The 24,768-nt window shown below is 39.2% G+C and overlaps 1 protein-coding gene across 1 annotated transcript in view; it reads right to left on the bottom strand.

Moving 5' to 3' along the window:
- Window positions 1-22,447, bottom strand: part of TMEM245 (transmembrane protein 245) — a 76,130-nt gene extending 53,683 nt beyond the window's left edge. The window contains exons 1-6 of the mRNA XM_014880506.2: window positions 21,812-22,447; window positions 12,542-12,659; window positions 11,304-11,405; window positions 10,292-10,399; window positions 5,115-5,336; window positions 922-1,091 (exon numbers count right to left, since the gene is read on the bottom strand). Coding sequence (XP_014735992.2) covers window positions 922-1,091; window positions 5,115-5,336; window positions 10,292-10,399; window positions 11,304-11,405; window positions 12,542-12,659; window positions 21,812-22,447 — 1,356 coding nt within the window. The remainder of the gene's footprint in view (window positions 1-921; window positions 1,092-5,114; window positions 5,337-10,291; window positions 10,400-11,303; window positions 11,406-12,541; window positions 12,660-21,811) is intronic.
- Window positions 22,448-24,768: the final 2,321 nt, after the last annotated feature.

Raw genomic sequence — 24,768 nt, forward strand, 5'->3', positions numbered from 1 at the left:
TTAAGCTCCTCCCTCTCCTGTAGGAATTCAGAGCTACCAACTGCAAGACCAATCTGCCAAGGTACAGATGCTCTGACAAACGTACTTACAGGGTTCCTCTCTTCAGTTATAGAAGTCCTAAGATGCTTTTTCCAGAACAGAGAATACTTCAACAACACAGTTACAGAAAGCAGATACTTACACAGTGCCATAGCTATTACAAACAAAATAATCTACCTGTTTACATGAAAACTTACAATTTTTAATGAAAGAAACCCTATGAATTTTCTGGAGCTTTCCAACTCAACAATTTGCAATGCAAATGTAGGCATATTTTGCATGGGGAAGAAGGGAGGGGAACATAGAAGCCTTATTCTATGGCATTTCCTAAATACTTTATCCCACATATTTCTTCACTTACAGAGGGAAGACTCATTTCTCTACCACCATACTACTGTGTGCAACTACTTTTGCTTCCACATAGTATAGACAAAAATGTCTGAACTATCTTGGGCCCTACTTACCAAATACGATGGTCTGCTTTCTAATTAAATCTTCACATAAGAAGTAGGAATATCTTATCCTTCACACTAAAGCTCATTAAGTTTAAATTCAAAATCTTTTTAACCAGGTGAGGTGATTAAACCATGAGAACTTTGCCTTACTCAGATGAGGAATTTTATATTTTATTATATTTTATATTTTAAAAGTGACTTCTGTCAAGGTTTGCACGCAACCATTTAACAAATTTAAATGTGCACTTAAGTGTGAATAGTGATAGAAGAGACATAATTTAAAATACACCATAAAACAGATACAGTTTTACATGAAAGACATATCCATTAGTGACAGACGTTTATTTTAGAACTAAACCATCTCAGAATATGGTGAACAGAGAGTAAAACAAACTTTCAAGTTGCTTAAGGAAGTAAGTAGAAATACCTTACTGTCAAGCTTTAGCATAACACTTCCAAGTCCTCTGATGGGCCGTGGAGCAAGAGCTTCTTGACGTTCTTTCACAAAATTTTCAATGAGTTGCCACCAACTTTTGCAGTGGTTTGCCATGAAGTTCAAAACTCCAAAATGAACCACGAATTTTTTAAGTGCCCAAACTGTAACCACAAGAAGGAAATTAAGTATCAGAGATTTCAGAGGAGCACCACAAGACTACTTATCTGCCTTATTCTATTCTAGAAGACCAATGAAACAGAAAGGAAAAGACTCTTGAGTTTTATTTCCCATTAAAAACCTCTGGAATTGTCCAGTATTTTTAGAACTAATCTCCTCACTGACTTTGCAGCTGACCTTATCCACATGGAACTTAGATGACAGCACAAGAAAAGTGACTGCAAACTACCCAATAATGCAGCTAACAGACTTAAGCAAGGCCTGGGATAAGAAGGTGCCACTCCATGATTCCAGTACAGTGGATTTCTTACATATTCACAGATACACACACCATGCCAAATGACTCCACGTTAAGTACCATAATCAGAACTTAACAGCACTTTACACATATAAGAAAATTTTCAGCCTAAATTCTTGAGTTTTAGGCCTTATGAGTTGTTAAAATGTATTATTTCCTTCAAGAACTGCAAAACATCATGTGGAATTTCATAGTAAAGAAGCATCCATTTAAATCTTCTTTTTAAATATTACTGACAGATTTTGCTTTTAAACGTTAAAAAAGCCATTTGAGATTAGCATTTTTCACTTGGCAACACGGGATATGAACTTGCTACCACTACATGTAACTTTACTTTCAATAAATCTCTTTTTTTTTTTTTTTTGATTGTGACTATTCTTCAAACCAGATTCATTACTTACTGCCATACACGAACTCCAAAACAGCTGAGAGTACACCACTTCATAATCAAAAATTCACGTCACGTTTCTACTTGGAGACATGTAAAATGGCATACACAGCCAAAAAAGTTAACTTTTACTGCCTACAGGGCATTTATCCAGATTCCACAAGACCCTATTCTCTACAAGTCACACGGGTAATAGTTTATGTTCTTGTTCCAGAGAGCCAGTGCAACAATTTGCTAACGTTTAGTTCACTTAGCCTCTGGCACCACCATGTGGTAAATACGGGATTTATGCTCTTGAAGAAACAGACTAATCCAATAATTTCTCTAAGAAAATGAGTGGCAAACATACAAAAAAGGAGCAAATATAGTGCGAGTTCCAGCACTGAAGTTCAGCCTTTAAGTTTTGTACGATGAAATGAAGCTCACGGTAACAACAGAAACTGCTGCTCAGCAAAGTCAGGCAGGCTTGCATTTTATAAGGTGAAAAACATACCTCAAATGGCATTCTAATATTCCACTATTATTTAAGAATAAGTGTTTACACAGTATCTTCTAAAATAAATGACTGTACACTCAGTGCAAAGGAGGTGCTACAGTTAATCAAACAGCTGTAATTATATTAAGTTAAAACGAGACAAGAGAGGAAAAGCTAAAGAACTGTTATTAGAAATCATTGAGCAAAACCAGAAAAAGCCTGCATAATAACAAGTTCCAAACATCTGCAGGAAGCAGAAAATTACCTGAAGACAATTCAAAAAGAAAAAAAGGATACAACAGAACAGCAAGGAAGCACATGAAAGATCTTAAAGAGAGACAATACCAGGATCTCCAAGCTCAACTCACGGAACAAAATGCTGCAAGTGTTCCACAACATAGTTCATTGCTTAGCTTTTTAAATCACAGCAGTTCATTCACCTTTTCATTTTATGGTATAATTATGGTATCATTTTCCCACCCTCTACACTAAGCAATTTTAAAAGACCATTTCATTCCAAGTGAAGTACAAATGCATTCAAGGAAAAACGTTAATGGCACCAAGATGTTTCTAATAATCTAAATGCTGCTTTTTACGAGTCCTCTTTACCAATATAAGGCGCTTTAGTGAAATTAACACCTTTCTATTTAAGGTTTTGTGGAGTTTGTTTTGGTTTATGGGTTCTTTTGTTTGTTTTTTTACATACTAGAAGCATCCTCTTTAAGGTCTCAGAAGTGCCTCAAGTTATTATTAATGTCTTTAAACTTGAACCATTGCAAGGAAACTTGCCTTATTAGCCTTCGTATTTTCCTAATATTTTTATTGTTACCTCTTTTAGCCATGTCACATTCTGACATTTAATGTAATCCACTGTTCTAAATTTGGCTCTGTTCATCATTATACTGCCCATGTGTAATATTTTTCTGATGATTCAGTTATATGCCATGACAAAGCACTTCATGGTCCAGTGTCACTGCTAAGGCAACAGGTCAAAAATATTCCCAAAAGTAATTTCTCTTTTGACATGAGTTTATTGTTTGGCTAGTTATTTTAGACCTAATGACTGTCAGGAGCAGTATTCATCTGTTTCATTTATAGACGTGCACTTTAATCTAGACTTGTGTGGCTTAAGCTCAAAACTGTGCTCTGCTGTCTGCTGAACTGCAGAACTGCTGCTTCCCTTTTTCCTTACACATAGGTGTTTCTGAACACAGTGGTTAAGTTACTCCTTGACTTGTCAGTCAACTAGTCACAAGATCTGCTCCTAATAAGTCTAACATTTATTTTCTAATTCCTTTTTCACTTGTGACTGCCATCTCCCATGACACCCAGGCACCAGAACTGGGAAGTTCCTTCTGTAGTAAGTATACTGGAACGAAACAAAGGTCAAACCCCTCTCTGCTCTTACCCTGCATTCAGCTATTTATATGTCTTGCTACAGCACCACAGCCAAAGGTGCAGCTGTTCCTTTCTCCATGCCTTGGAGTTCACAGCCCTTCAAATCTCCAAGTGTGACCCCAAGTCACAATTTCCAGATGGTTTACAGTAGCTTTGTGTACCATGCACAGATCTCAAGGCTTTGGTAGCAGGGTGGCCTCTGGTGTGGCCTCCATGGGAAGAGACCAGGGGTCGCCTTGTGCCAGACACAGCTCAGGTGGCTCCATCACTGGGCAAAGCTGCGCCCATCAGGCACGGGTGTGGTCCTTTAAGGGAAATGTATCTGAGGAACCGCAGAAACCCCTGGGCAGGGAGAAGAGGGAGGAACCCAGAAAAAGTGAGGAGAGGAAAAAGGAACAGAGGGATGAAGAGAGGTAATGGAAAGGCCAGGGAAGCAGAAGTGCTCCGCAGTGGAGCAGACACCACTGAGAGGGACCACGGCCTACAGAGGGTCCATGCTGGAGCAGGTACACCTCTGGAAGGGACTGCGACCTAGGGACAAGGAAAATCCTGCCTGTACCTCCCTAAAGGGAATGCAGCTCATGGATAAACCCACATTCAAACACTGCAAGAATGATGAGTTTTGAGGGTATTTGGCCACTAGCTGAGGTCAACCCACCACACTCCATAAAAAAAGAAAATAGCTACATTCAAGAGTTAAATGCATTTTAACATGCTAAAAATTAGCATTTTAACTGAAGTTCAGAGAAAATCCAAGCAAACTAGAAAACTTGCTTTTTTTACAGTAGGGGGATGGAAAGAAATGCCTTCCAATTCATAGTAGGTCACACATACTCCTACAGTTCCTATCTTCCCTTTTCACGCCCCCAGAAGAATAGAGGAAAAAGTGGCATCTAGTTTCAAAATATTTTTGATGGCCATCATAACTACTCCAATTCTTGCCTGATATATAGGAGAACAGATGCATGTAGATGTGACACAACAAAGCTAATTAACCCCAGAGGCTAAAATTAGAAACAAATTTAACTTGTGACTTCTCCACAGTGCCTAGCAACCCATTTTTTACAGAAATTAAAAGTTAACGAGAGCTCTACTTCACTACTGAACAACAGCTAAAATATTCTTCATTTATAGGTGCAAAAATATGAAAGAATTGACATCTGGAGGAAGAAAAACTAGCTGGTCTAAACCAGAAGTATTCTTACTATGTAAGGTAGGGCACTACATTATTTCAGGTAACTACAATAGTCAATGGACAAAATAATTTAACAGAGCTGTCCACTATATGGTAACAGACATTGCACATCAATCCTCCTTTATGAAGCACAATTCATCTTGTCTTAACAAGTCTTGAAAAAGTTTTTATTTAAAACTCATACAAGCCTACAATCCTTTTCTCGTATTTTATTTAACATGATGCCAAACATTTCTAGTAATTGGATTATTACCTGCAAAAGGCACTGGCAATAGCTGCACAATCCAAAAATTTAGCCAGATCTGAACAATGACAATGGCCCACACAAGAGTAACAAAGTAAATGTCACTAGTTTTCTTTTTTCTAAGAAAAGATCCAATCTCAGGTCTTTGTCTGTTCCCAGATGATGAAGAGGAGGTGCTGAAAGATGATGAAGCTCGAGGAGGTGGAGGCTGATCACCTTCTGCTGTTGCTCCTAAAACAAACACATGCGAACAAAGAAGTGGAAATTATCACATTAATATTCACCACCAAATAGAGTATGTTCCCTATTCCCAAATTACCCCATTTTTTTGGAAGGCGGAGGTGAAGGAAGGGACAGCAGCAGAAGGCTGTGTTTTTGTTGTTTGGTTTGGGGTTGTTTTTATGCTTTTAATTTCTCTAAAAGACTGAGACAGCCTTGGAACTGATCTATATTTTGAAAAGCTAGAACAAGGCTGTGTAAACTCTCCCACATTCTGTATCACCATGCCAAGCAGTGTTGAGAGGAGGAGAGATGAAAAGTTGCTATAGCCTCTAGGAGGGCTCCTGTCACTGCAGGTAAACTACAAGCCAGATATGTTTTATCAAAGAACCATAAAACCATGAAAAACACAAAATATAGTTAACTTCTAGAGGAAATGTGAAGTCTTAAAATAAATCTTCCACTTCATTTACTTCAAGTACTCAAAAAGGAATCTTAGATTTGCTCCAAACTCATTTAAACAGAGAAAAAGATAGAGTATACACTGAAGAGAAAGCTTTTATCTTACCACTGTCTCACTACTACTTTTCCAGATCACTCACAATACAAACATAGCAGCACTCACACTGTCATCCTAAATTCCTTGCTCTGTGTTAATATTAGTAACATCAAGCATAAGTTAGTGGATATCAAATTTTGTCAGTCTCTCACTCCTAAGTTAGCAAACAAGAAATTCAATTCAAAAATGTAAAGACCCTATACAAAAACAATAGTCTTTTCATGCAAAAATATCATGTTCAAATTAAAATTCTTGGATGCAGAACATGGCAATTTATTTATTTATTTCATCTCTCAGTTGCTGGATGACAGCAAATCTACCTTCAGTCACTCTATGTAAAATTTCTCCCTGAGAACACCAGTATTAACTTTTACTGAGGCTCTTGTCACCTGCTGCTGTCGAAATGCACACATTTCCCACACATCACTACTTAAGAAAAGACTGCAGCCATAGTGGAGGAAAGTACACACAGGAAAACCTGAAGCATAAAAGGCAATTTAACATGCTGGTACATACCACACAGCTGGTAAATGATGAACACAACTCTGTGCCACAGACACATCTTCTCCCATGAAGAAAAACTGCATAAAAACTGTACTACAAAATACTACATTCACAGCAGACAACTCGTGTTCAACACACGCATTTTTAGCTGCACTGTGTCACTGAAGCCATTTCTAACCTAAACCACGGAGCTAAAACGTTCAAAAAGGCAAGACTCATTTGTCAAACAGTAGCAGTAAATGACAAACTGCATCCTCACACAGCAGATGAACACTTCTCCTTTGCTGCAGAAACCTGCACCAGTGTTCTACAGGTAAGTGGAACTACTTGTACACCTTATGAAAACTTATCAACATCCCCCACCACACCAAGAGAACAGTGTAAATCAACTGATTCACTCAGCTGGGATTGACACTGGGATGATGACTGAAGCATCAGCTGGATTCTGGTCATGTATTTGGTGGAATGTCAGAATATTCACGAAGGAATTACAGCATGCAACCTGAAATAAGGAATTCTGCAAGCAGCTAAGCACAGCAGAAGCTTCAGGTGGGGAGGCTCTTAGCAATTCAGTGTGTATCTCAATGAGATGATGGCCAGCCCTACTAAACAAACTATAAACAATTTTTTGTAAGGGGAGAGAAAAAGTTATCTGTAAATAGATATTTTCCTAAAAGAAAAAGTATTTCTGTCATATAGAAGAGGGTCTATGATTCCCCTGTACTTCTCGTCCATACGTAATAAAGCAGAAGAGTACTAACAGAAACAAATGGATGCACTAAAGGAATACAAACTTGAAAGCAGTAAACCCATAATAATTTTCCCCTTAAATTTATTCAACAATTCTTACTGTTTTGCTCCAAAATTAATATAATCAACATAAGGAGTAATAATAGAACAAGCAGAAACTCAAATATTTATTGAACAAAAGGAAGCACTAAAAGCCAAAAGAGAGTAATTAGCTTAAGTCTATGCCTAAGACTAAAGTTATACAACATTTTTTGCCCAAAAACTCCTTAGTAGAGTCACCTTTAGGAAATAAAAAAGAGCATTCCTTCTTTTAGTAATGAAAAATTTGATTGACATATTTTTGCAATGAAGAAAGATTTCATTAAATAACAGCAACAGTAATGTTAAAAGCAGTAAGAATTAAACAGCCTTATGTCTTACAGTATCTCTGTATGCAGACTGTACACAGAACACAAAACAGATGGCAAAAGAGATGGGCGGGTAAAAAAGGAGGGAGAAAAAAGGAAAAAAAAGAGGAAAAAAAGGGAGAAAAAGGATAAAAAAAGGAAAAACTCCTAGGGGATCCTAACACAAGAAAGCTTTTTCAGAATGCAGCTCTCCAGCACTTTTAGCAAAACTAAATTATCACTACCAAGTATTTTCCTCATGACAAACACAGGCCTGCATCAGAATGGCCATTTAGATGACTCTCATAAACCAGTTCACAAAGCTGATCCACCCAGAAAAGAAAAGAATCCAGAAAATTGCCAGTGAAAAAAGTCACCTTCTGCTGGCAAGATATGCTCTGAAAACCAAGGAATGAGTGCCTTGTCAACACAAACAGAAAAAAAAAGAACTGTCAGTACAGTGACTTTGAGTACCTTCAGTTTTTGAAAATCCCATTTAGTGTGCTTCATGATATTTTGAGAAATGAAACCTGAAAAACACCTTTCTATCTTCCAACTAATAAAAGTGTGACAGTCTAAACTGCTACCACAGTACTCAGGAAAAAATTCCAGCAAAATCAGACTGAATGGTACTTCTTTGAACAACAAAAAAATAGAGCAAATTTTCCAGCCTGTCTTATTAAGATCTGTTCTTTTCATTACACAGTATGTTCTCTGTCACATCAATTTATCAATTTCGTGCTGTCACATCAATTTTGAATTATTCTCCTCCCCAGGGAGAAGACAAAGAAACAGTAACAAACAAAAAAGCAGGTGTCTGTATCTCTATGCAGGGCATAAGTTTGGAAAACAGTATTTTTTTTTATTGTTATTAATGAATAAGTCCTCAGAAAATCAGGATGAAGGTACTCCTTCATAAAGAACCGCATCTTTCTGTAATTTCATGTGAAAAACATTTCTTATGCTTTTTTCTAAGAAAACAAAGTAAGGGCAAAAGGGAACCTGAGAGTCATGACTTCATTTAAGGATTTTAGTGTCTATCATATTTAAAGCCAACAAGACAACAGAATATTGTCTACAAAGTACTGCAGGTGTATCTGCTTCAGAAATTGCAGATTTATTTGCTGTATACACTGGAAACTCTTAGAAGACCAGGAAGGCCCACTTAGACCACATGAACTGGCAACATTAAACTTCTTGCCACCAGTGCTAAATACCGGTATTCAATAATAAAATAAGGAAAAACATAAATGTTCAGAAAAAAATATAGAGTCAACAAAGCACATACCCCCTTCATGGTCTTTTAATAAACAATTTTAAGCCTTGTTGTTCTGCAATGGATTCAATACAGTGTCAGGAAAACCAAAACAGACGAAAGTTCTTAAGCCTGTAGGTAAAACTTTCTGCTGTCAAGAATAATGTTTCATCACCATTCACAAAAGATCCAAACCAAAATAAAGATGGCCAAAATTATGCTTAATATATTGCAGAACAGAATATTAATTTTTACCAGACTGTTGGAAAATTATTTTAAGTGTTGTTAGGAGTTAAAAGAAAACTCTTTTTTTTTTTTTTTTTCTGCTGTGAAGGAAAACAACAGAATTCACAAGACAAACCCTCATCTGGTTAGCTGTTTCAGGAAAAGTCAAAAAAATAGAAAAGATATAAAATACACCTTTGAAAAATTGCTGTAGCTATCTCTTCTTGAAAACAGAAAGAAAACTGTCTTAAAAGTAAAAAAATAAGTACTGGTAAGTTAAAAAAATAGCAACAAAAGAACACAACCACTTACATAGCCCATTTGTGGGCATCTGTTACTTTTTCAGATTTCAAAACTCAGCTAAAAAAATTCCCATTTCCAAAATTAAAGATTAGACACAGAAATACAGGAGAACTGTCACCACAATGCTCTGATCTCCAATTTCAGGACATAGCTCCATAGACTTCTATGTTCATATTGATGATAGTCATGTAAAATGCAGAAAAAAAGCTAAGAGTAACTTGTCTAAAGCTGTAATTTTTAGATTTGAAAATTAGGTTTTGGAAGCTCACATTCTGTTAAGTTGAATAATCTGTTTGCTTAGATTTTCAGAAAATGGATGAAACTTCTCGATTTCCAGATATCTCACTAATTGCTTAACTTTTTAGTATCACATTTCATCAAAGACCTACCCAAAAAAAAAAAGATGGTAAAGTTTAAAATCAGTGATGGATATCTAAACACTTTGTCTGAACTCGTTTAAGCCAATTGTATTATTTCAAGGGAAAGTATTATGTGAATCAAGCTGCAAAGTCAAGTAAACACATTATAGGAAGGACTTTGTGCATGCCATATTTAAAGTGGTGGGGATTTTTCTCACTGGAACGTACACAAAAATTCCTCCAGTCTGTCTGTACCTGGTCCAGATATCCAGCCACATAACATGTAACTGCCAACAAATCAAAAAGCCAGGAAAATTGAAATAATTAACAATGAAGAAGAGGGAAAAAAAAAAAAAAATCACACCTTCATTCTAAAAAACCCCACAAAACAGTAATAAATCCTTCTAATCAGGGCTTCAACAACCACATAAACTATTCTTTGCAAGACAGCTTTTATACTAGCATCTTCTTGACATTTTTTTGAACAGATAAACCCAATTCACAATTTGGACACTATTTTGCACAAAATGAAGAGGTTATGGACTATTTTGAATTTTTTTCTGAATTCCCTCCAGTTTCATGCCTTTAGAGCAAATTCAAATGTTTCTTACAGAGTATTCAGTCACCTGAGGGTTGGGAGGAATGTTCATTATTGGACTCATCTTCTGTCATTGAAATTGCCATGGCAATTGTTGAAGCAGCAATAGAAATCATCTGACCAGGAAGCTCAGCCCCTGTAAAATATATACATGTATGTAAGCAACAAAAAGTTTAAGTCTTAAAACGTTTTATTTGGTGTTAGATATCCACTGGAGCTATCAGGCAGCAGAAATTATATGGATAGATACTGTTAGTGTTTAGTATATATTACAGGTAGTCAATATGATCAGACAGGAATGAGTGCTATTAATTTTTAGTATTACAATACACCTTCAGCCAAATTTCAAAACCAGTTATTTGCTTAGTGCTTTTCTTGATAATGAACTGCTACCAACCAAGACATTCACAGTTGCTGGCAGTCTGATTATTAAAAAAATTTTTATACCAGTTAATCAACTTTACTAACCAATTAAAACAGCCAGATATACAGGTTTCCTTCATCAGGAATATACGATACCTTTGCTTTTTTCAAAACTGACTTGCAACAGGAAAAAACTATTTTTCTCAAAATCTAAACACAAAACATATTTATAAGAAACGATTTTAAAAACAAATGACTGGATAATGGAAACTTGCTGGATGGAGCTGTCTTGGTTTCTCTCTTACTCAGTATTATAGGAGCTACTAAACCCATACTGCTCATTTCTTTCAAAATTAGCCTCTGATTTCAAACGTCCTGGGCTACCTCTTTATGCCTGAAACTACATATTGAAATCCATGAACTCAAGGAATTTGGCTTAATAAAGAGTTGCTACTTTACTCTGGAAAAGAAACATCAGTCCATGGCAATCATTTTCTGTAAAGAATCCAAGATTCACCCCAGCATGAGTAAACCACTTTGAAACACACTAAACATCCTATAGTAAATTCTTGCAATCCATATGCTATTGAATTTATGGGGATACAGTCCAGATTATGTCATGTAACTTAAGTGAATTTTTGCCTCCAACAATAAAAGAAAAAGTGACTTTTCCTTACCAGAAGACTCCTTTCCATTCTGCTGTTCATGCAACATGCCTACTGTCATCAGAACAACTATAACCAGAAACACAGGAATTCTCCAGGAACCTGCCACAGAAGCTGAAAGATACAGTGTTGGGATTTTTTTTAACAAGAAAGATTACACCATTAATAAACCCTACATTTAACAAAACCAAGAAAGGCAGCACATCAACCAAAAAACAAAGAAGTCATAGAACAAACATTCTGCATTAAAGAAAAGGAAGAATAGAAAGCAAAGATGAACAAGTTTCTCAATGAACAAACCAAGTTATTACTGTTCCTAACTTCAGTGGCATTTTGTTGATATAGAGAACTATTTGGAAAACAACATTCAAAAATCACATGAAAATACACACAAAATTAAAACGTTTTCTGTATCAGAGAAATGTCACGTTCCTTCCAAAAATGTGTATTTATGTTAGCTCTCCACAGAATGGGACTTTTCTCGGATTTTGCCTATTCAGCCTTTACTTTCAGTAAACATAAGATTGTCAAAATTTAAGGAAATGCAAAGCCACTACATACAGCTTAAACCTCAGGGAAGCATCCCCACATGGTCAGAACAACCCCTGAAACCTGCTGCTAGAGTAAAGTAAATGAGGTACACTGTGAAACCTTCTGTCATGGTAGTCTTCTATTAATTGCATGATCCTTCCACCATAAACTCTGATATGAAAACATAAGGTGATAATCTATTATATTAAATGTGTAACTAAGTCTAAAAGATATACAAATACAAGTTTATAGTAATATCACATAGATTACTGGCAAATGTATTTTATACTGCTGATATCATCCTGATGTGCTTGTTTACTACTGATAGACTTTTTTTTGTTTTTATTACTACTATATTAAATGCATTTTACAGCTTCAGTCTTAAAATATCATCACAAATAGACGTCTAAAGCCAACCTCATGTAACCCATGCAAGCCTTTCTTTGTTGTCAAGAAGTTCACCTTGTCTGTGAACCAAATAAGGGGAAACCATGGGAAGTACAAAGGCATGAGGAGTGGAAGATGTTGCTGAGCATCTTTATGCCTTCCCATTCCCTATTCCAGTGCTCCCTCTGGACACACGCAGCCAGAATTACAGAGCAGACAAAACAGTTTGCGTTTTAGCTAAGACTCTACTTCACAGATTTAGAAGAAGAGCAAGTGAAGAGCTTTGTTTACAGAACCCTCAGTTATCAGAATAGTAACTTCTTGTTACTCACCTAAGTGAAAGAGCAGCATAATCCAGACAGGAACAGAGACTGCTTTTAAGTAACGTTCAGTGCTGACATTCCACTTGAATGAAACCATGAGGAGGTAACCAACTACCAATGTCCATATCTTTAAGAAAAAGATACACATAGGTATGTATACATGTATGTGTGTACACTCATGCACACACCCATAACTGCCATAGACAGCTTGAAAGTCTTTAAGAAGCCCACATTTCAATTAATTATATAAATTCATTCAGCAGCACCTACGTGGCCACAGGGAGACAGAGCTGGCCAGCACAGCAGCACTCATTCCAGCACGGAGCAATTTGCCAGCTCCTGTGTTTCAGTCCAAAGAGACAAAAGGGAGCTTAAGCCAAAGAAGCCATTAGGAACCACAACAAAAACTGCTGTTCCTCAGTGGTACTGGCTCCAAAACAGATGCCTTTACAGGACATGTGACAAATAACTTTTTCATTTTTTTAACTTAAAAAAACAAGGACAGGAAGATGTCAGTGACAACTTGGGTTTGCTGCTTCCAAATGCCTTCTGCTACTTTACTCAGAGAAATCTCAATAGAGATTTGGAGTTAAGAACCTTGAGATAATTTTGAGCTTGAAAATGCTGAAAAGAAAGAAGTAGGAAGCAGAAACCGGAAGAGGTAACAGGAGCTGAAAAGTTGCTAGTCAGGAGAGGATGTGAAATAAAAGTATGAAAACCTGTAAAAATTAAAACCCATTGTATCATTCCTAAAATAAACAACTGAAGACACTTCTGGCTCAAATTCAGTGAATATTCCCTATCCATTACCAGTTAAGTACAGCTTAAAATTTGCACTTATAAATCCATCAATCCCAATGAAGTTTGAACGGAATTTCTATTAAGAGCATTTGCTGAATTAGACACCACTGTAAGAAGAAAGAATGCACAAGCAGAGACATAGAACAAATAATTAGGCAGAATACACTAGAAGAGATTTCACTTTCACTCTGCACTATACAACTCATGCTGAAAATGCAAGAGTCCTTGTGCAAAGCAGATTTGTGTGACTACTGCCATGTATCTAATTGGTGGGGAGGAAATCTTAGCTGTACTGAATTGAGCAGACAAGCAGTGAGTGATGGCCCCTGGTAACTCCAGAGGGAATGATCGCATATGCAAGGTAATTTAAAATCACTTAAGACATGTGAACAAAGGTATACCTACCCTTTAATGCTTCTCATCTAAGCAGATCACCCCAACTTTTCACTTATCTCTAGTTTTGCATCAACAGATGCAAATGATGCTTATGGCCTAGTGTGGACTCAAAGTAAATGTCTAAAACTAACACAATCCAAGGACATCAAGACTAAAGTCACAAACAAAATTTTTACCAGAAATGCACAGTAGCACTCCTTTAACAGCATAGGCTTGAAACATAAATTCACTCATAAGGCACTTTACAGCACAGCTCTAATCACAGAGATGCTATCCAACTCCCTAACATCAGCCACACAGCATCTTTGTATGATAAATGTTCCAGTTCCAAGCCAATTTTCTCTTTAGCTTTTAAATTTAGTGATAAATTACAAACAGGAGACTCATACTGAGGAGCCTCAGTCTGTTTAGTGATTTAAACTGTTTAAAAACAAGCCAAAAAGTAGGAGGCTAACATAGACATATAAGCCCATGTTCAACAGCCAACAAAGCAAAACACACTGCACTGCTTTTAGCCATGCATGTAGCAGAACATTATAAGGTTTAGGTAATTAATAGTTATTTTGCGTTTGAAGTTAAAATAACTAATCAGTTCTCATTCGTAAAATCTTAGCAAATGACCCAAGTAGAAGTATTTATTTCTACTGAATAGAGAGAAATAGGTTACTTTTAAATAAATCAGTCACCCTGTTTCAGAGATCACATAATAACCTTCCTGAAGCCCTGTACAAAGAACTGTGTAGTCAATTGACTCGGGCAAGAAGTTTAATTTCAGTGACACCATGGAATAATCAGCTCTTTATTGGTTCATGTTATGGCCAAGCACATCCCAACACTGCAAGAACCACTGCACAGGAACTAGGGTAGCTTACTTCCAACAGTTCATAGCTGAAAGCAACTGACAAATCAAATTAACTTAAATTGACATGGACTAGGATTTCATCCCATACTAACTTGGCAACAGCATACTTTCTTTTTCCTTAACCCTTTAAAAGTATGTTACATAATCCTTCCCACTGTTCTTCTGGATGGTCTCCAAAGGTTTTGGCTTGAAAAGCACAGAGAATATTAATAGCTGCTCTACTATTATAAGTCATTCTCAAGAAATGATGCAATTGAAACAAAGCATGAAAGACTGCCTACTTTCACTAAAATTAAGCTACTGCAATTATTGCACTGAAACTATAATTGATAAGATTCCATGCTAAGCCAAAATGCCTATAATTTGATTCATACGAGCATACAGCTAACCAGGTAACTAATACATACACTTGAGATTCTGCACAATGCATTATCATCAACTATTTACCAAGCTGAAATCAGTTGCAGATGCCTAACTTTCACCATGTACTCTGAGATCTTAAATCCCTACTCAATCACAATTATTATTTACAGACATACACAACTTCCATGTATCGCTACCTTGGGATAGCTAAATCCTGCAAGCTGCCCTTCTTCCTTCCCTTGCCTATCTTCATTGTCTTAACAGACAGCAAAGACCATTTTTCACATCTCTTCTGCATTTTGTACCATCTCTCACAAACTGAAGCAAGTGCTGCTTTGCTTTTAGACACGTAAAACTGCCTGTTTTTTTTAACAAACAGTGCTAAGGCTGCAGAGTAACTCCTCGGATTTTAGCATCCATTTCTGTGTTAAAGTGGTAAATTTAAGAGGCAGATTTGGAGATGTATGAGGCAACTATGAAGGACTTTAGTTCTGTTTAAATTGTCAACTGGAGACAAAATTACACCATAGAAAGATGCAGCTTATATGTTAAACTCAAGCATCTGCTTCAGTGATTTTTCTTCGACACTCTAGTGCTGGAAAGTCACGGATTTATCAGCATGAACTATCAGCAACATAAATGAAAGCTTGTTTCCCTTTCCTGTTGAAGGATTTGAAAATCTGAGCCACTCTTTGGCTTTGGCCTCATTTTTCAAGGACAAACTCATACTACTCAACTTTTGACAACATTTATATTGATTTATGTTGAAAAGTAAAATTCTTTACTTACACAGTTCACTCCCTTTTTTCCTATCAACAAGTTAACCTCTACAGGGAAAGTTTTGCAGATGAGGGCATTCAATAACTCACTGCTACTGAAAATGGCAATTCATTGTCTCCTACTGCCAGCTGGGTGGTCCCACCTCTTCTGCACAACAGCTTCAACATTGATCCAGCCAGCTCAAGCTCCCTAAGCTCATAAAAAACTACCTGTAATCCAGTTATAGGCTCATGGAAATACGGCAGGCACCAACAACAGGGCAACAGAAGCATGTATTAGAAGTGGAAAAGGCAAGAAGAATCTATCTTCCTACTGCAGAAGATAGCAAAGCTGTTGAAATGATTTTGTCTTCCTTGGAATTTTGCCCCAACACCCCAGCACCCAGGTTCTGTGCAGGGCCAGGAGTGGGACTTCAGTGATCCTTCTGGGTCCCTTCCAACTCAGGATATTCCATGATTCTACGAACCACTCCACAAGTAAACACAACAGTGAAGACTGAGAAGATGAACCAACAGTTACCTCCTTTGATAGATACCCTACCAACATTTTTCATTTTTTAACAAGTCAGCACTTACAAAACTGAGTGTCTGAACTCCTTCCTTTTCTAATCGTAGCTCTACCCTCTCCTCTGGCCATTTTGAAATGATGTGTTTTTCCCTGGCTGCTCTTTCCCACTTGGAAATAATACAGCAAGGTTTTACAGAGTTTGGTTTATGTTTTGGTTTGTTTGGGGGATTTTAACTGAGCTTTAAATTTAAAACTGTTTGATGGATCCAATTCAATTGCTTTTCATTTCCAGTCTCAGTGTTTTGAACAAAAAAAAAAAAGGCCAAACTACCTCATCAGTCCCCTTTAATATTTTAAAACAAAATTTTCATTTGGAAATAGAGATTTTCATTAGTTTTTCTCAAAATAAAAAATAATTTAAAACACTGACCAAGCACTAACAGCACTCTTGCAAACTTTTAAAACACCACTGCAGAGCAAAAATGGTTTAAAGGGGTGATCTTATGACACCAGTTCTCTATTTCTACATCTCCCTCCTCAGTAGTGATGCAGGCTGACAAAGGAAAATTAACCTACCATAAAAGCTGAGCAGAAGAGTGTTGGACTTGAAAAATGAAGTGACACAAGGCATCAAATGCACTGCTAAAAGCCAAACTGTGTTTGCCTTTGAAAAAAAAATAAAAATCAGTGTTTTCTTTATCTGCCTGTTCATTTGAAAATGTTTTTCTAAACAATATAAAAGATAGCAAGGAGGTAGTTGACAGATTATGAAAATGTCATTTTGACTCCAGTTTCCAGAACCAAAATTAATTGAATGTAGCTTTAGTGCATTTTCATTGGTTCACAAGAGGAAACATCCTATGATGTGCAGAGTCTGGCAGAATATGAATGTCTAATTGCCTGTCCTTTAGCATGGAGACAGCCTTTATCGAACACGTAAGAAAATACCCAAACTCCAACTAATCACATATGTAAGATTATTTTCCACCTCAGAGCAAAGACAACCACCTCCTCCCTTCACTTAGGAAGCCTTCATTTACTTAAAGCAGGTTCAAAGTGAGCACAAGTTATTCCTTATCCCAAGTCTAAAGGACTAGAACTGTGTGCCCATTCTGTTTCTTCCAGAATGTTTCTTCTTCACCAAGTGTGACATATATCCATGTTTGTATTTCTGGCATTAAAACACACAGACTATTAAACCACATGAAACACAAACATGGTGTTTAGTGAGGTCATCCATTTTTGATGGGATGTAAGTATGAACCTCTAACTAGAACACTGAGGCAGGAGAGAACTGACCATCAAAATCAACACTGCCACACATGGGCTAAAAATTACTTTCAACGTGTCCTGCAACATTTATTACACTGAATTTAATAAAAAAAAAAAAAAACATTAAATCTAAGATATCCAGAAGACTGCAGCAATGGATGTTGAGAATACTTTTCCTTTAGTTCACTTTTCCTGTCTTAATACAAAAGCTACTTATGAGAAACTTGTAATGAAAACGCTATTCAGAAATCAAATTTATCAAGATTCTCTTGCAAAAAGAAGCTTCCCAGAGCACATCAAATTCTTTCCCTCCAGACAGAGCACCACTCCTCTGACATACTTCATGGTAACACTTTTCAAGAGATGGCTGTCAAAACACACAATTTCTGCACCTTCTTCTTTTATTATATAAAGTACAGTTAAAATTTTGCTGGACAGTTCCATAATGATCATTCCTTTCAGAGGTGCTGGAAAAAGAAATATCACTGTGTTCAACCAATACATATAAATACCAATAAACAGCGAACATTATGTAACATATATCATTAGGCTTTAGGCTACTGCCAGCTTTGAGGCTGTAGTTCCTGCATATAAATCAGAACAAGCTCCTCAGCCTCCTCAAGAAAGGTATCTCACTGCAGGCTCTTCCAAAGCTGAGGCTGGGTGTGCAAGGGAAAAACAACAGTACAAAACACTATCAACATCCCTGCCTCTTCCCATCTTGTTTTCAAACAGGCCACCTGTGGGGTCTACATAGTTTATCTCTACCAAGCAAAGTTGTGAAAACAAACCAAAATCCGTGGTTTTGGTAAGATGTATTTACACTCAGTACTTGGCTTTATGATTTATAAGCCAGGACACCATAATAAAGAGCAGAAAGAACTTAAGAGCTTGTTCAGGTGTTTGTTTTGGGTTTGGGGTTTTTTATGGTTAGCAAGTTTCAGAAACCTGCAAGCCTGCTCTAAGAAGAAAGGGAAGAAAAAAAAAGCCCACCTATGCTAAACCCTCAGAGAAATAGAAATTGTACACACATTTAAAATCAGAACTCTGCCCCTTCCTTTATTACGAGAGAAATTGCCCCATCAGGTGAACTTGACAAAACATAGATACTTTTTTGCCCCCAGGCGTGATTCTCAATAGGACTGTGGAAGCCAAACATCTCAGAGGATGGGACCCAAAGCATTTGCCAGGAAGGACGCTTGGAGAATTTCATTCTGCAAGGGCTGCTGTGGGAGTGACATTTAGTGCCAACACAAATGGAGGTTTCCCTGGTGGATGTCTTCCACAGAATCCCCGCTGGGGAACAGACTGTACACCAGCCAAAATAGGTTACATGTACTCTGACAATATTCCAATACAGCAGTCACAGCAATGGTGGGCAATAGCATTTTCAGATCTGTCCAGCATCCTGGTGAGGCTAAGATTGATTTAAATGCTGTAACTGCATGCAAACCCCCAGAACAACAGGAGTTGTACCTATTACAGTCAGAGATATAAAAATACACTGACACACATGTAACTAAACATTTGTGAGCCTGATCAACAACTTGTGACAAAGCAAGGAAGAAAGACTGGCCAGAGAGAAAGGTTTTGACAGCTCTGTAATCAAGTTCACTGCATAAAATTCTGCTCATTAAGATTGCATCAGATTTAATTTACCAAGATGAACCTCAGAGCCAACGAAGAGCAGCTGTATAATTTTTACATCTGCTAGGATCTACAAACTGTTTTCCAAATAAATACGAGCATGCAAATTCTTCTTCTAAAAAAAAAAAAGAAGAAAATATAACGAATACCTGACATTGGGTATATATTAACTTAAGTGTAAAACATCAGCCTCAACTAGTTTGAACTCTTGCCACATAGCAAAAGAATTTGGTTTTTAGATACAGTGCTGGACACAGGCATAGTTCCCGCAAAACTAGTTAAATTGCTGCAGCCCAAAAGCATGTAGGACTATATTCAGTCCACTATGGGACCAACTTCCATCCTTTACGAGAATAAAAACTATAGTGAAAAACACTCCCCTGCCCTATTATACGAAACTGCTGTTCTCTGCATAAGAATTCTGCAAATAACCAAGAGAAGGCTGGAGTCAGAACAATCATTCAATCAAACAATCCAATCATGGAGGTACATAAATTCCTGAACTGCAGATGTGATTTCAGAGCCATGGATGGCAACACAGGCACTTCTGAATCTTGACTCATCAATGCCATGAATGGCTTTGCCAGATTTGAGGACAGTGGGACAGAAAAGCTCTTTAACATACTGGTGTCAAAATACACCTTACCATGTCATTGTCACACACAGTTACTGCATTTAAAGAACCTTCTTTTTTTCTAGAACTTAAAAGGAGAATTTCTGTCTCAGTACCATGGCCTAGTAGACACCATAAAAATACCTTTAGTTTGAGAATAACAAACCAGCATTCCAGATTCCCATACTTCTAATGATAGGCATCCACTCAGTTCTCTAATACAGGATAGGGAATCAGAAAAGGAGGAGACAATTGTTCGCACAGAAGGAACTGTGGAGGATTCAGAGCCCAGAGAAGAACAGTACAATGGAGAAACCAACTCGTAATATCCCAAATTCCTGTGCAGCTAACAAGCAGAATATATGCACGCAAATAGAGTCCTGCAATATAACATGGCAATTAAAGGGCTTTAAAGTGCTTAACTGAAGTTAAAACTGACACTATTAACTGATCCAGCTCAGGGGTCCTCAGTAGCATGGAGAAAATTAAATTATCCTGCTACAGCTATGAGATAATACATTAAGCAACTCCAAAATTCAAAAAACTGGACTAAGAAAACACTGTAAAGTGTACAGATTATGCCAGACCAAGTTGCAGTTATTTACAAAGCAAAGCCCGAGATTTTTTTCTCCTATAAGGCCCCAGAAAGAGACACATACAGCTTGCTTAGAGAGCAACTGGTTTGTTTAAGGAACTCTGTGATCAGTTACCTTGAGACAAACCCAAAATCGTCCCAAGAAACTCAAGTCTGAAGAGTTCTGGGAGCTTACTATGTTTTGTGCAGTTAAAATCCTACCACAGTTCAGTGAACACAAGTGTTGAATCAGAAACACCAGTGCCAACCAGAAGGATCAGAGACTGCTAAACAAGTTTGCACTGAGCAGGCACAGACATCAAGCAGTGCATTACAGTCATAGTTACAAGCTTAAAAAAGTACAGTTTCCTTAGCCTTGCACTTACACAGTGTTAAGTATGGCTTAATTAACAAACTTTCAATAAAAGCCTGGACTTAGCCAGATCAGTTAGTGTAGCAATATTACAGATTTGTTAAAAACAAAACAGAGAGGTCAGTGCAAAATTCTTAAAACAAAAATCCTTAGCTTACCGAGTAAATTATGTGGCAACAAGTCAAAGCTTCCCACTAGTACAAGGCCATGCTTTAGTTCTGCTACTACTCAGCTGAAAGTAAACATGGTAGTATCTTGCCTCTTTATGAGGAGAGAATGTATCTCTGTCTACTCGTCCTAATTACACTTCCCAGACAAAACAGACCAGAAACACATGTCCTCTGACATCTTCCAGCACCAAATAAAGTCAAGAAAATCTTTTCCTCCAGTGTTTACTTTCAAGAGGCTAAACACATTCTCCTGACCATTCTATTCACACTAGAGGTGGTCCGTCAAAATATTCTCTGTCAGTACATTCAGGAACGCAGTTATCTAGGGAAAGGGCATACTTTGTTTAAAAAATAGAGCAGCTTTTGAAAAGCCTTTGACACTAAGAAATCTGAGTATGCCAGTTGTACACAAGTATTTAACAAGAGTACAACTTACTGATCTTCTCATCTTTCACATATCCATTTGCTTCTGATATGTGGTACTTCTTGTATTTTCAGTTATAACTAACAAAGTGTAAAAGAGTTCTGCCAGAAGTTCTAACTATCCTACCTACTGAACAGAACACAGGGAAAAGTAGTCTCCCAGGATTTGTAACCATCAGTAACATTTGCAAATGACACAGCTTTACTTTTTAACGTTCAAATTGCGTTTGCACTGCTTGATACTCTAAGAAGAAAAAGAAAACCCTACACAGTACACTGAAAAAGCCTTAAAGGTGCCTTCCCCCACATCCCAGGTCACTTGTGGAGCTATTTCACAACACTGTAATACACACCTTAAACCTCAACGAGCTTCGATGTTTGCCCAAGAACTCGCCTGAATCACCTCGGACTTAACAGCATCTCCAGAAGCGGGGCATGCCTAAAGCGCGGCCGGGAACACCGACACTCCCTCCCTCCCTCCCTCCCCGGCTCACTCACCCACTGGCTGCTGAAGTAGTCGAGCCCCTGGCAGATGATGCGGGCGGCCTGTGCCAGCAGCACCTGCACGCCCAGGGAGCTGCCCAGGCAGTAGAGCCCGTAGAGCAGCGGCCCCCCGGCGCCCAGCAGCAGCAGGAGCCGCCGCCGCCGCAGCACCTGCTCGCCCAGCGCCTCCACGCCGTAGTTGGCGAAGCAGATGGGCAGGAGGAGGGCGGCCAGCAGCACCGGGGTGCGGGAGCGGTGCAGGCGGCCGAGCCAGCGCCGCCCCAGCGCGGTCAGCGAGGTCTTGAAGGGGTGCAGGAAGGTGCCGCAGAGCACGGCCCAGAGCAGCGGCCGCAAGAACGCCTCCAGGATGAAGTACACGAGCACGGCGGCGCCGCAGCACAGCCCCGCGAACAGCAGCGCCCCGGTGTTGTAGAAGGCCTGCTTGATCGGCTTCTCCAGCCGCGGCAGCGACATCCCCGCCGCCCCGCCCGGGCCGCCCAGCGGCAGCCGCGGCATGGCCGCGCCCGATCCGGGGGAGCCGCCCGTCCGCCGCTCCTGCGCCGGCGAGCCCGGAGGGGCCGCGGCGGGACCCGCATCCGGAGCCGCGGCGGGACCGGCGGCGGGAGCTGCGGGCTCTGCGCTGTCAGCCATGGCGGGCACGGACACGGCCGCCGCTGGCGGGCGCGGAGCGCGGTTGCCGGGGCGGTCGTGCCCGAGGGCGCGCAGGGGCCCTGGGCTGTAGTGCCGCCGCCGCGCGGCTCCGGGCGTGCGCCCAGCCCGGCGGGAAAGGGGCGGTGCCGGCCGGGAAGCGAGCTGGGAAATGTAGGAACTCTGCTGCGGGAGGGCGGTGGCCGCGCTCCCTCCGCCCGGCCGGCGCTGCGGGGCTGGGCGGGGACCCGGAGGCCGCCCGGTCCCCGCCGAGCGCGGCCCGAGGCTGCCCAGCGCCGTCGCGGCGCTCGCCGAAGAAGACGGCCAAAGGCTGGAGCATGGAGGAGCCCAGCAGCTTGCCCGTCCCACAAGTGCAGCCCCGTCCTGCTTCGCTGAACACTCTCCCTACTGCTGCTGTAGTCTCGGGGAGCGGAATAAATTCGGAGATTTGGAGTGCCACCACTGCATAGTGGAGAGCAAGACTGGTTAGACCAGCTGGCGGATTTTGTCTTGTCTTAACATGTTCTGGCAACAAATTATTTAGTAAGGAAGAATCTGCTCTTTTACTGGCAATCAGGCCCACCGAAGAAGTGCTGTGCGATTTTTTAGACCTGACATTTAGGACACTGTGTAGCATCAAATGGTATTTGCAAATAACCTAGAGAGGAGCTAATTTCCTGCAGCTGGTACACACCAAACGCCTCAGTCCAGGCATAAAGGCAACTGCTAACATTTTACAAGTGGTCTAAGTGCATCTGTAATAAATTCACTTGGTCCAAGCAAGTTTTGCAAGGGCTGAAATCCATAACACTTGAACTACTCAAAATTTTCCTTCCACGGCTGAAGACAACCGTTCAGCAGTTGCTAAAGCTACTGGTAATGCCAAAACCCTCAAGGAGCTCTTTCTCTTTCTTTTCAAGGAGATAGAGCATATCGTGTACATCATAATAAAGAGATCACATACCACTCAACATATAAAAAGTGCATAGAATATTAAAAAATAGGAAAACAATCAAATGCTTGTATTTTTCAGAATTCACACGCTAGTTTAACCTTACGTTAGATTGGAGTCCACAAGGATTTTAATGGAGCATTTCTTGCATGATGGAGATGTTAAAAAGCTGAAATTATCCTGAGCACAACTGTCTTTAGCTTGTAAAGCAGGAATACACCTATTTGTACCTAGCTTTTAAATGCAGAGCAATACCAAAACTAGATGATACCACGGCTTGATGAGACCTATCCCTACCATAATACCAAGGATGAGAGGTAGAGGTTTTTCAACACACTTCCTGTGACTATGCTGCATCCTGAAGCTGTAGGTGGGGCTGGGCCCAAGCCAGCTTTTTGAGGTTTGGCACTGCAGTTCTGACCTGTCCCTGCAAAGCCTTTCCTGCCAGTTACACAGAAGTTCACACTTGTAAAGGTTCCTCTGAGCTCCTGCAGCTCTTTGTTTCCCCTTTGCTAAATAGATCACATGTAGGTTCAACAAAGTACTTTAATTTTATGCCACGAAAGCACTTGCAAACCTACAGGCACTTTGTTTGATCCTGGTGGTGATGAGGCATTACGAGCAGTTGTCCATACGAGAAGCTTTTATTGAACCTTAAACTGATACTGTCACTCACAGCTCTTTGATCAGATAGATCTGCCTCCTGGCAGGGTGCTGAAATAGGTAACAAGAATGCATCGTTACCTGAACTTTTCTCTTTAGTTCAGAAGCCAAACTCTAATTGCTCATTACAATACCTTTATTGCATTGAAGTTCAGTTAGCAAGTGTCAATTAAGATTTACACAGAGGGAGAGCAGAGAGTTCTAATCCTTCTGTTAGCTAAACAGAGATGCCGATAAATCAGATCTTCATAGGCACATCCTTATTACTTTAATTTTTCTTAACAGACTCAGTCAGCCATGTTCTGCAGGAACAGAAATTAATGCCACCTCCTTGACTTGCGTGAAGCTATAAATATGGATTTACATAAGCCAAGGATCTGGTCCCTACTGTTTAAGACCTTTTATTTCCAATTATGTTTTTCAGTATTCATTATGAACAACTAAACATATTAGAAAGGGGGAAAAAACCAACAATGCAATAAAATAAAGATATCTAATTCATATATGACCACAACAGGATCACTTAAGAACAGGGACATGACCCATAAACGTCAGAAAACAATTTCTGAATCTCTTTGACAGCTGAGGGAGGATGTGTGATCTTCACAAGACACACCCCAGCCTCTAAAGCTTAATTCCACAACAGATTTCAAATAGCAACTTAACAGCTGGTTTTGTCTATCTTTGCCATTTGAAATGGTAAGAGATT

Source organism: Sturnus vulgaris, chromosome 1 (genome assembly GCF_052056855.1).
Source record: "Sturnus vulgaris isolate bStuVul1 chromosome 1, bStuVul1.hap1, whole genome shotgun sequence".
NCBI classification, from domain to species: domain Eukaryota; kingdom Metazoa; phylum Chordata; class Aves; order Passeriformes; family Sturnidae; genus Sturnus; species Sturnus vulgaris.